At 41.2% G+C, this 12,500-nt stretch overlaps 1 protein-coding gene across 4 annotated transcripts in view; it reads right to left on the bottom strand.

Annotated features, from left to right (window-relative positions):
* Positions 1 to 4,675: 4,675 nt before the first annotated feature.
* Positions 4,676 to 12,500, bottom strand: part of LOC123499656 — a 13,974-nt gene continuing 6,149 nt past the window's right edge. For 2 of the 4 annotated variants that reach the window (XM_045248015.1, XM_045248005.1), the window contains exons 9-15: positions 11,369 to 11,532; positions 11,055 to 11,130; positions 9,890 to 10,794; positions 9,539 to 9,607; positions 8,630 to 8,749; positions 7,981 to 8,138; positions 4,676 to 7,626 (exon numbers count right to left, since the gene is read on the bottom strand). In XM_045248015.1, coding sequence (XP_045103950.1) covers positions 7,426 to 7,626; positions 7,981 to 8,138; positions 8,630 to 8,749; positions 9,539 to 9,607; positions 9,890 to 10,794; positions 11,055 to 11,130; positions 11,369 to 11,532 — 1,693 coding nt within the window. In that variant the 3' untranslated portion in view covers positions 4,676 to 7,425. The remainder of the gene's footprint in view (positions 7,627 to 7,980; positions 8,139 to 8,629; positions 8,750 to 9,538; positions 9,608 to 9,889; positions 10,795 to 11,054; positions 11,131 to 11,368; positions 11,533 to 12,500) is intronic. The other 2 variants (XM_045248023.1, XM_045248032.1) reach the window with 2 other exon arrangements.

Below are 12,500 nucleotides of genomic sequence, written 5' to 3' on the forward strand. Positions count from 1 at the left end.
GAGCCTTGACAGAGAGAGAGAGAGAGAGAGAGAGAGAGAGAGAGAGAGAGAGAGAGAGAGAGAGAGAATGACGATAGGAGAGGAAGGAAAAGAGGAAAATAAAAGAATGTAAGAAAGAAAATACGAGAGAGAGAGAGAGAGAGAGAGAGAGAGAGAGAGAGAGAGAGAGAGAGAGAGAGAGAGAGAGAGAGTAGTCCATGAAGAAGGTCAGGTTAAGCTAATTTACATTGACCAAAGAGGAAAATAAAGAAAAAAAATCAAATAGAATAAAACTAAGAGAAAAGATAAGAGGAACATGGTGAAGAATTGATCAAGTTGACAGCGACACATTGTGAGATTAATGGTGGTGATAAGAACAACAACAACACTACTACTACTACTACTACTACTACTACTACTACTATTACTACTACTACTGCTACAACGATAAAACAACAATAACAACAACAACAACAACAGATAGTCACTTTTCAAAGATGCTATACCTAAAAAAAATGACAACAAGAATAATAAAACTAATAAATACGTAAATAAAACTAATAAATAAACATGTTAAATTATAAATGAAGGAAAAATAAGTAAACAGATAAATATACATAGATAAATAAGCGAGTAAAAATATGAATTAATGCAAATAAAAAAAGAACCCGCGTTAATCATGAAATTCAATATTGCTTTAAGTCAGACTGATTAAATAGAGAAGGCATTGAATTTGAGGTTGTGGCAGGCGTTCACACAAACCTTGACACCAAAATCTTGAATGTTACGCCCTGTTGTTGTTATTATTATTATTATTATTATTATTATTATTATTATTATTATTACTATTATTATCATTATTGTTGTTGTTGTTGTTGTTGTTGTTTCTAGTAGTAGTAGTAGTAGTAGTAGTAGTAGTAGCATCAACAACAATAACTGTGTGTGTTATGCGCGGTCATTGGACAAATCAGAGAGAGAGAGAGAGAGAGAGAGAGAGAGAGAGAGAGAGAGAGAGAGCTTTAACGCATGGTACAATAACGAGTTATTGTACCATGGCTTTACGTATCTAGCCTTTTTGGTGAAACTATCTGTTGCTTTTGTGTTTGTTTTTTTTTTCAGTCCAATGATTTAAACTTGAAAACTGAAAAAAATAAAACATAAAAACGGTTGAATTATGAATATGATAACAAAAAACACCCTTGAAAAACCCCAATAACTTCCACTACAACCTTTTAGATTTCTAGAGCCATAAAAACACCCTTGAAAAACCCCAATAACTTCCACTACAACCTGTTAAACTTCTAGAACCATAAAAAAAACACACTTGAAATCCCCAATAACTTCCACTCCAGCCTTTCAAACTATAGAACCATGAAAACACCATTGAAAACCACAATAACTGCCACTAGAACCATGAAAACAACAACAACTTCTACTAAAACATGAGGAACTTACTAGAACCATGAAAACACCCTTGAAAACCACAATAACTTCAACTAGAACCTTTGAAACTACCACTAGAACCATGAAAACAACAACAACTTCTACTAAAACATGGGGAACTTACTAGAACCATGAAAACTCCCTTGAAAACCACAATAACTTCAACTAGAACCTTTGAAACTACCACTAGAACCATGAAAACAACAATAACTTCTACTAAAACATGGGAAACTTACTAGAACCATGAAAACTTCCTTGAAAACCACAATAACTTCAACTAGAACCTTTGAAACTGCCACTAGAACCATGAAAACAACAACAACTTCTACTAAAACATGGGGAACTTACTAGAACCATGAAAACTTCCTTGAAAACCACAATAACTTCAACTAGAACCTTTGAAACTGCCACTAGAACCATGAAAACAACAATAACTTCTACTAAGACATGGGAAACTTACTAGAACCATGAAAACTCCATTGAAAACCACAATAACTTCAACTAGAACCTTTGAAACTGCCACTAGAACCATGAAAACAACAACAACTTCTACTAAGACATGGAAAACTTACTAGAACCATGAAAACTCCCTTGAAAACCACAATAACTTCAACTAGAACCTTTGAAACTATCACTAGAACCATGAAAACAACAATAACTTCTACTAAGACATGGGGAACTTACTAGAACCATGAAAACTTCCTTGAAAACCACAATAACTTCAACTAGAACCTTTGAAACTGCCACTAGAACCATGAAAACAACAACAACTTCTACTAAGACATGAAACTCCCTAAAAAACCACAGTAGCTTAAATATATGTCAAACTGTCACAGAAATCTTCAAAACATCTTTCGAAACACCCAAATGAGAGACAAGAAGTATGATAAAAGTGTGTAGAAGAAGAAGAAAAAAGTGATAATAATAAATATAAATAAAGTTAGAAATAAGAGAGACGATGAACAATGTTGTAAGTTTGTGAATATTAAACAGAGTGATTTAATTAGATGATTGTGCGTGTCTGTTTGTCTGTTTGTGTGTTTGTTTAGGTCACGGAGGTCAGAGAGAGAGAGAGAGAGAGAGAGAGAGAGAGAGAGAGAGTGAGAGTAAATTTAATCCACTTGTACTAAGAAAACAAAGAATTATGACATTTTTGAGATAGTTTTTCTTTCCTTTTTTTTTATGAGTAAGAAAGGAAGTGACGTCAAATGATGAATAACCGGAATTCTCTCATTTTCTCTCTCTCTCTCTCTCTCTCTCTCTCTCTCTCTCTCTCTCTCGTCCCGTACATGGACAGCTAAGGCCAGCAAGGGAAAGGCAAAGGCGAGGGTTGCATTCTGTAATGTCAGGAAGCCTACACTTTGAAACATTTTGAAAGCATTTTTGGAAACATATTTGAAACATTTTGAAACATTCTGAAAACATATCCGAAATATTTAGATAACATTTCTGAGTCATTTTTTGAGTCATTTTTTAAACTGAAAACATGACATTTTAGACCATTTTTATTATTTTTTTAACGTTTTAGCAATTTATCGACAGGAAATTCGTAAGAATGAAAGAAAATTGACTAAAGAGACCGTCCTCTCTCTCTCTCTCTCTCTCTCTCTCTCTCTCTCTCTCTCTCTCTCTCTCTCTCTCATTTTTGTGTGCTATTGAGCATTAAAAAACGTATTTGCATGCAAGGGAGACTGTCAAAGGTGAATGGAAAAAAAATAAGTACAAAATATACTGAAAATATAAAATAAATAAATAAAAACTCATAATCTCATTTCCCGCCCTCCACCACACGCCCTCACAGAAATAAATAAATAAACAAATAAATAAAAAAAACGAAAGAAATAAACCAAAATAATAAATGATACTGAGAAAAACGAGAAAAAAGTAATTAAGTAAAAAAAAAAAAAAAAAAAACTAAAACTGAACCAAAATGAAAGAAAACGAAAATCACCCCTTCTTTAATTTCAGGGGTGTCTAAACCATATCGAGAGAGAGAGAGAGAGAGAGAGAGAGAGAGAGAGAGAGAGAGAGAGAGAGAGAGAGAGAGAGAGAGAGAGAGAGAGAGAGAGAGAGGGGGATGGAGTGATGTACCGAGGCATTGGATGGAAAGATGGAGGGGGATAGTGGTTGAGAGAGAGAGAGAGAGAGAGAGAGAGAGAGAGAGAGAGAGAGAGAGAGAGAGATGAAGATAAATTGAAATACCAATGTAAAATGATAAATAGATAAACAAATAGATCAAAGATGAATAATTAGATGAATGAATGAAAACGCAAATACAACATAAAAAGAATAAATAAAAAAACGGTAGATAAATAAGTGAACAAATAACATAATAAATGATAAATTAATAAATAAAACAAATAAAATACCATTCACAGCAAACTAGGTAGATCGAGAAGAGGTCAACAGTCTAGCCAGTACCCCCTCTCTCTCTCTCTCATTTATCTTATTTATTTTAATTTCAAGAGGAAGCCAATGATAAAGACAACTACCACTATCTTTAAGCAGTGTAGCCAACCGAGCGGGCTTCACCCCCCCCCTCTCTCTCTCTCTCTCTCTCTCATTTATCTTTATTTTTATCTGAAGAGGAAACTAAAGATAAAGACAACAATCACCATCTTTTAATACTTCCAAACGTTTCGACAGCGCCACCTCCTGACTGCATGACGCTTGAGACCTGTGCGCCCCTCTCTCTCTCTCTCTCTCTCTCTTATTTTTATTTAAGAGAAAACCAATAATAAAGATAACAACGACCATCATCTTTAGTATTTTCAAACATTTCCAACAATAAATCAATCAATCAATTTTATTTTGTGTTATATTTGTCTTGATCTTATACTTCCTCCTCCTCCTCCTCCTCCTGCTGCTGGTGCCCAAGCTACGTACTGATGGTGAATGGTGAATGAATAACTGTGAAAAAGGATGAATAATAGGTGGTGGTGTGGTGATAACGAGAACAAGGGAGAAATAGCGAATGGGTAAAGTAAATGAATAAAGGAAATGAAATAAAATACACTAAATAACAGGAATTGAAGGAAGACTAAAAATATAGAAATGATTTTAAGAGGCAGTGAATGATAAAACTTGAGAAAATGAATAAATAAAGATGCCAAAAGGAGAAAAAAAAAAAAAAAAAAAAAAACTAAAATACAAGGGCAAATTTTGATAAGAATAGAATTTTGAATAAGATGAAGAAAACGAAAGCTTTACCCCCCTCTTCCCCGCCCCCCTCACTCCCAATGAAAGGCGGGCGTCACATGACAATTTATTATTCACCTTGACAGTACACACACCCTGCGGCGGTCTTCCTATATAATATTCTAAGGCAATTTATGGATAGAATTGAATGAACACTGACATAACTGCTAACCCCTTCACACACACACACACACACGCACGCACACACAAGCTCTCTCTCTCTCTCTCTGGTTCTCCTCTGTAAGTACAAAATATCATAAATGCCATAATGAAATAATAAAAGAGTTAGCCAGTACACTTCCTCCCAAAATGCAAGGGGTCAAAGAGTCTAGTGACCCTTTATGACCTTAAGGCGTGTGGCTCTCTCTCTCTCTCTGGCCAGGACTCACTATGTACAAGACTTCCTTAAAAATACACAGGAAAAAATGTCTTGATGGTAGAACAAAAGAAAATAGGATTATTCATGCCGGCAAACCAATGTACGGCAATAGGAAAAACACAGTACGATGTCGGAGGAAAAGTGTCACCATTGTCTTTTTTGTGGCATTCACGCGTCACAAAAATGTTTATAATCAAATCAGTCACTCATTTCCATACTGGTTTTTATTGATATTTGTTTCCTCACCCTCTTTTATTTATTCCTATTTTTTTCTCAGCCTAGTAATATTATCAACACCTATTTTTTTTTCCAATCTTGTCATGTCACCCACACTAATGACCATATTTTTTTTTCATATTCTTTTTTTTTAACCCCATATATAAGGCTTTCCACTAACTTTCCCTTTCCTTGAGTGTAAAGCAATGAAAGACTCAGTAAACTTGTTATATTTCTGAGTAGAAGATTGTGGACTGCTTGCTCTCTCTCTCTCTCATACACACACACACACAGCAAAATTATACACATTTGAATTATATTTTAACCCCTTCAGTACTGGGATGCATTTTTACCACGAGTTTCTGCATATTAGACAACTTTATTTACATTAGGAAGTGTCTATGGAGGTCAGGAGTTTAATGGCCAGTCTCCACTATTCTAATCCCCACATGAGGTTTTTGAGGCTGTATAAAAATGCCAAATAGCAACCATAATAAATATGAGAACGTGGCATTGTACTGAAAGGGTTAAAAAAGATATACAAATAACTGGAGATAAGGAAAAACAATTATCTTTTTTTCTCTCTCTCGTGAATGTAAAATGCTGGACTTATAAATATTTGTAAATGAAAATGAATAAATAAATAAATACTGATGTAGCTTTATAAATACTGCATTAAAAAAAAAAAGTAATGAATCTTGAACTAATACTTATTCATGAGTTTTCAATATAACAATTTACTTAAGGGAATGTACCTTGTATAAGAAAACTACAACTCACACACCAAATAAGGAAACACACACCCATACACAGCCCATCACCAAACCATTACCCTTCCCTCCACTCCCCTTCACTGCCCATCACTTCAAACTCATCCACACCACTGACAGACAGATAGACAGACGTACAAAGCCCTTCCTTCTCTCCCCTTCACTTCCCATCACCTCAGACTCACCCACAAACCACAGACAGACACAGACAAATAGAATAGAGACAGACAGACAAACAGCCAGTCAGACAAACAGACAGACATACATAGCCCTTCACTTCCAATCACTGCATGACTCACCCACACACCACAGACAGACAAGACAGACAGACAGACAGACAGACACAACCCATCACCCCACCCATTCTCTCCCCATCACTGCATACTGAACACACCTTACACCCCCGTTCCCATCACCCCTTCAAGGCCTGGGTGGGGGGTGAGGGGTGTGAGGGTATAGGTGTGGGGTGAGACAGGTGTGCATAGGAATCAATACAGGTTAATTAATTTCAGGTGAAGTATTAATGGAAAAATCACTTAATTGACACAAATACATCTAATAATAATAATAATAATAATAATAATAATAATAATAATAATAATAATAATAGTTCAAGTATGTAAATTGAAATATTGAAGTCTAATAGTAATAATGTCACATATATAACAGCAATACAAATAAATAAATAGAAATAATTGAAGAGTCAGGTCTTTGGTGTGAAGTAGTAGTAGTAGTAGTAGTAGTAGTAGTAGTAGTAGTAGTAGTAGTAGTAGTAGTAGTAGTAGTAGTAGTAGTAGTAATAATAATAATAGTAATAATAATTGTAATAATAATAATAATAATAATAATAATAATAATAATAATAATAAATTTTCTTCATTCACCTCAAAATGCAAATCAAATTACACTATACAGCTGTGGCATGGGCAAACACACACACACACACACACACACACACACACACACACACACAAAACATTCTCATATAAACTGTCACTGACTCTCTCTCTCTCTCAGTTAAACCACAAACAAACAAACAGACAAACAAACAAACACCACACACTGTCCCTCCCTTCCTCTGACTCAAAAAAAAAAATAAATAAATAAAACACACACACACACACACAGGAAACTTATCAAAAAACAAATGAACCACAAATATGCCTAAGTTTCCCCCAGTTCTCCTTCCTCCCTTGCCTCCTATCAGTGCATATGGGGTCCCTAATATACCCTACACACCCCCCCGGGACATTATGGCACTCCAGACACACCCACAAACCACCACGGCACTCAATGGCCCTCACAAAACAAAAGGCTTACCAAAAAATGCCAAATTAATCACATGAAAAAGAAAATGACATCAAAATCCTTAGCCATTCCTTATATTACCTCACTCCTAGTTCTACCCCGCCTTGCCCTGTCTTGCCCTGACAGCCTAGCCTAGTGCAGGATGTTCAGCTGGCCCCTATTGGTTCCATATATGAGGCCTTGTCCGGGGTGAGGCAGCCAGCGGATACAGTTTAGGGAGATCTGTCGGTTGTCTATTGTCACCTCGATGTCCCTTAGTTTCTGCAGGTAGCCTATCTGACCCCTGGCCTGGAAGAGGTGGTTGTCCCGCAGCTTGTACACCTGCGCCGCCACCTGGGAAGATTGGATAGGTTAGGTTAGGTATCTACAGGTTTATTATTATTAGGTTAGTTTCTTATCTACAGGTGTGATGTGTGTTTGTGGTTGTAACTTGCTCCTATGACTTCGAAACAAATACACAGATATACGTACAGTGTAGAGATGTTGTACCTAGATCCACTAACAATAAAAGATATGTGCATACGAACAAACAAAACAAAAAAAGGAGATAGACTTACATCCTAACACACACACACACACACACACATATTTATACATTTATACACATACAAAAGACAAAAGAAATCGATAAAATTCACAACCACGAACATTAAAACAACACACACACACACACAAATAGACACGCACCTGTTTAGTGTTCTGCGGGACAAGGTGGTGGGAGTGTGAAGCGAAGCCCACCACCAGATGGCGTCCCATGGGGGAGAGACTGACACAGATGGTGTTGTGCTCAAAGATAAAACTGTACAGAAGCTGCCCCAGAGACCGGTCCTCCAGGCTGTACACTCCTGCGGGGGGAGGTGAGGGGAGGTAAGGTTAGGTTAGGTTTAGTTAAGTTAGATAAGATTAGATTACATAAAGTTAAGTTAGGTTGGGTTAGATTTTATCTTTAAGGGGACTGGCAATTAAGTAGGCCTTTTTTAAAATTTTTTGTTCCCCTTGGCCAACTTCCCCTCTTGCATAAAAGAAAAAAAAGATTAAATTACACTTCTATGCTTCACCTCCACTACTTCAAAAAGCTTTATTTCAATTTATACAAGTTTTCTTTAAAGGTGTTTTGACGGTTCTAGAGGCAGAGTGACAAGATTTCTACATTATTAACTGTAGAAACTCTTGAAAACCCCACTAGTCATCTCTGTGGCCTTGGAAAACACTCGTGATGAGAGTAAAGTATTTTTAATATAAGACCAACACCTAGGAGCCAGTTTAAAGTATATGGACTCCACTACCTACCCTGTACTGAGGCCATATCACCACTCACACTCCTGCCAATACTTACCAACCATAGTCATCGCCTGGTTCTCCGGGATAAGTGCCGCTAACATAGTGCCATCTGAGGAAATGTCCACGCTGGCATCATTGTGAATACGGCACTTTCTCACCACCACATTTGCCACACCTGGAGGGACAGAGGCTGGTGTGAGGTGTGAGAGGTGAGGTGGAGGAATGCAAGGTTCATTGTGGTGGTGGTGGACGGGAAATAAAGTTTTAGTAATGAAAAACTTGGGTAAATAAAGATATTGTAGTTATAGTGAATGAGGCAAAGAGGTAAAGTGGAAGTATGCAGGGATGGTGGTGGAAAAGTGGAAATAAGATGTTTAAGAATGAAAAAGCTTTAGTAATGAAAGAGTTAGGTAAATGTAGATACTCATATTGTAGTTGTGGAGTGAATAAGGTAGAAGTGTGAGGTGGAAGGGTGAGGTGGAGGCATGCAGGGTTGGTGGTGGGAGAATGGAGATGAAGATGTTTGGGAATGAAAAAGCCTTAATAATGAAATAGTTGGATAAATGTTGATACTCATATTGTAGTATACAGAATGAGGTGGAAGTGTGAGGGTGAGGGGTGAGGTGGAGAAATGCAGAGGTAGTGGTGGTGGTGGTGGAGATAAGATGTTTGGGAATGAATGAAAAAGTTGGATAGAAATAGATAGTGATATTGTAGCATAGAGGGTTGTGGTTGTTGTCATAGTTGATGTTGGTGGTGGTGGTGGTGGTGGTGGTGCAGTGGAAAAAGAGATAAGATGCTTGGGAGAAAAAAAACGTTAAGTGAATGAAGTCAGAAAGAAATAAAGAGTCATATTGTAGCAAAGAGTAAATGTTTGGAAAGATAAAGGTTTAGTAATGAAAAATGTTGGATAGAAATAAAAACAGATAGCAATGTAAATAGTAATGGTAGAAATGTGACTCACCGTCTGAAATATCTGGGATGTGGCAGCGTGTGAAGTCCCAGGCTTGGATCCGCTGTGTGGCGCCCAGAGCTGTGGAGACACAAGGCAACAGTGTGTGTGTGTGTGTGTGTGTGTGTGTGTGTGTGTGTGTGTGTGTGTGTGTGTGTGTGTGTGTGTGTGTGTGTGTGTGTGTGTGTGTGTGTGTGTGTGTGTGTGTGTGTGTGTGTGTGTGTGTGTGTGTATGAAGTGTTCTAATAATGTGTCTGTTTGTTTGTTTTGGCGTCAATTCAGAATGGTTTTAATATTTTCATAACGTGTGTGTGTGTGTATTGGTAGTAGGGTCAGTGCAGCATTGGTTTAGAGAACACACACCTGTCTTGGCCCGCCCCACCCACTCACTGGACATGCCCCGGGTGGTGCCCAGGTGTGGGGTGAAGAAAGGTCGGATGAAGAAGTTCTCGGCCTCCCTCTCTGCGGCGCGGTCTGGGGGCGTGCGCTGCAGGTTGTGGCGGAACAGCATGTCTGAGCCGGGCCCCTGGGACAGCTCCATGTCGAAGGGCCCCAGGTGCTCCCGCCAGGGGAAGAAGGGCTCTGGGGGCTGGCCAGGGCCATCGCCCGTCCCATCCAGTGGCCCTGAGGAGTCCTCTGAGTCGGGGCTGCGGCGGTCCACGGCGTACTGGCGGCCCAGCAGGCGGAGTGGCACTCCCGACACAGAGCGCGTGCTGAACTCAGCCTGGTCGCGGCGGGCCAGGCTGGGCCCGGATGACACTGCACCACCCTGCTCCTCCTCCACCTGGCTCTCACTGCCACTGGGGTCACTGAGGGTGATGCGGGGGATTACCACGCGGGGCCATGGGGAGCCACTGCGGGGCAGCAGACTGCCGCCCCGCGCTCCACCCTCCCCGGACCGCTCCTGCTGCTGGTGCTGCCGTGCTGCCAGGTTCCTGGAGCGTCGCAGAAAGTCGTTGAGGCGTCGTGGCAGGTTGGTTACTGAGCTGCGGGACTCTGGGGCGGCACTGGGGCCGGCACCAGATCCCCCTCCCAGGCCTGATGCTGCGGTGGGGTCGGCGGCAGGGCTGGGGCTGGCAGCCACGTCGTGCCGCAGGGCCTCAATGGCACGCCTCACAGTCTCCAGTGAGGTGGTGAGGCCCGGCATGGGCGGCTCCCGCTCGGCGGCGGGTGGAGGGAGGTCCGCCGGTGGCCCCTCGCCCCCCAGCACAACCTCCTCTTCACGAAATGGGTTGGGCAAGCGGGAGATGGGCCGCTCCTCGTACAGCCTGCAACACAACACATCACGCCTCACCTTCACAGCCACCACCATTACAACTGACACACTCAACACACACACACACAAACAACGTACACACTAATGAACATTCATTCATTCTGGAAAATATGCTAACCTATTGATATCCACTTGTAACTACAATGATGAGGAAAATACAGAACACAACAAACAAGTGTGACACACTCCGAGTCCCCTCACCACCATCACCATCACCACCGCACCAGTGTGGCGTGTGGGCCAGTGCCTTACCTGCGGGGGTTGTAGAGGAAGCTGAGCAGGATGTAGAGCAGCTTGAGGGTCAGCTGCACCAGGAGGCGGAGGTCTGCTGGGGGAGGCAACACAGGCAAAGTGACACAGGGCTACTATTCTTCAATACACCACACATCATCACCAAGTGAATAACAATATGCAGTGGATTATATGAACTCTTACCTACAAATAGACATACACAGATCACAAATACAAAACACACTTCTCATCCTTTGTGTGTGTGTGTGTGTGTGTGTGTGTGTGTGTGTGTGTGTGTGTGTGTGTGTGTGTGTGTGTGTTTGTAAGCCACTCACTGAGCCTGTGGTGCTGTGAGACCCGGCTTGTCCTGGGCTCCTCCGTGTTATTACCGCTGTTGCTGCTGCTGGTGGCAGTGCCTGCTGCTGCCGCTGCCGCCGCTGCTGCACGCTCCTGCCTCTCCAGGTGGTGCAAGCGGTCCACCACATCCTCCAGAATCACCCTGTTTGTTATAAGGTTGGTCATCAGGATCACATACACACACACACACACACATACACACACACACACACACACAGTATGCCTCACCTGTGTGGTCTTCCTCCCTCACCTGCACTCAACAGCAACAACTGGAAAATATTCAAAAAAGGGCCTGCAGAATCATACTTGGCCCTGCCTACACTGACTATGATCAAGCCCTATCTACCCTCGATCTCCCCACACTGGCAACCAGACACCAAGCAGCCCTCGTCAAGATGGGTAGAGGCCTGCTGTGCCACTCACGGCTACGACATCTCCTCCCCCCTGACGCGCCCCAGCAAATCCATGCCACACCACACACAAACGTGGTGATGCCACTCAAGGCCCCAAGAACTGACTGTTATCATCATAGTGCTATCCCCTCCATGGTGCGACCCATAAATAGCTAAGTTAGGTTCTCATCTTGAATCTCCCTTATTCCCCATATGTACATCTTCATGCAATGCTATCCCCACCCGTGCGAACCATAAACAGCTAAGTTAAGGTTCTAATCTTAAGTCTTCCTCAATCCCCATATGTACATTTTCAGTATGTATGTACTGCAATTACTAATAAACCGTATTATTATTATTATTATCATCATCATAACAGTCTAGAATAGCAACCTTACAAGGAAGGACAGAATGACATGTGTACGTACTGCAGCATGCACGCACGCACACACACACACCTGTACTGGTGTCTGCTGCCCCACCCGGTAGCTCAGTGGGTAGAGCGCTGGCTTCACAAGCCAGAGGACCGGGGTTCGATTCCCCGGCCGGGTGGAGATATTTGGGTGTGTCTCCTTTCACGTGTAGCCCCTGTTCACCTAGCAGTGAGTAGGTACGGGATGTAAATCGAGGAGTTGTGACCTTGTTGACCCGGTGTGTGGTGTGTGCCTGGTCTCAGGCCTATCCGAAGATCGGAAATAACGAGCTCTGAGCTCATTCC

The sequence above is a fragment of the Portunus trituberculatus genome, chromosome 8 (genome assembly GCF_017591435.1).
Source record: "Portunus trituberculatus isolate SZX2019 chromosome 8, ASM1759143v1, whole genome shotgun sequence".
Lineage (NCBI taxonomy): Eukaryota > Metazoa > Arthropoda > Malacostraca > Decapoda > Portunidae > Portunus > Portunus trituberculatus.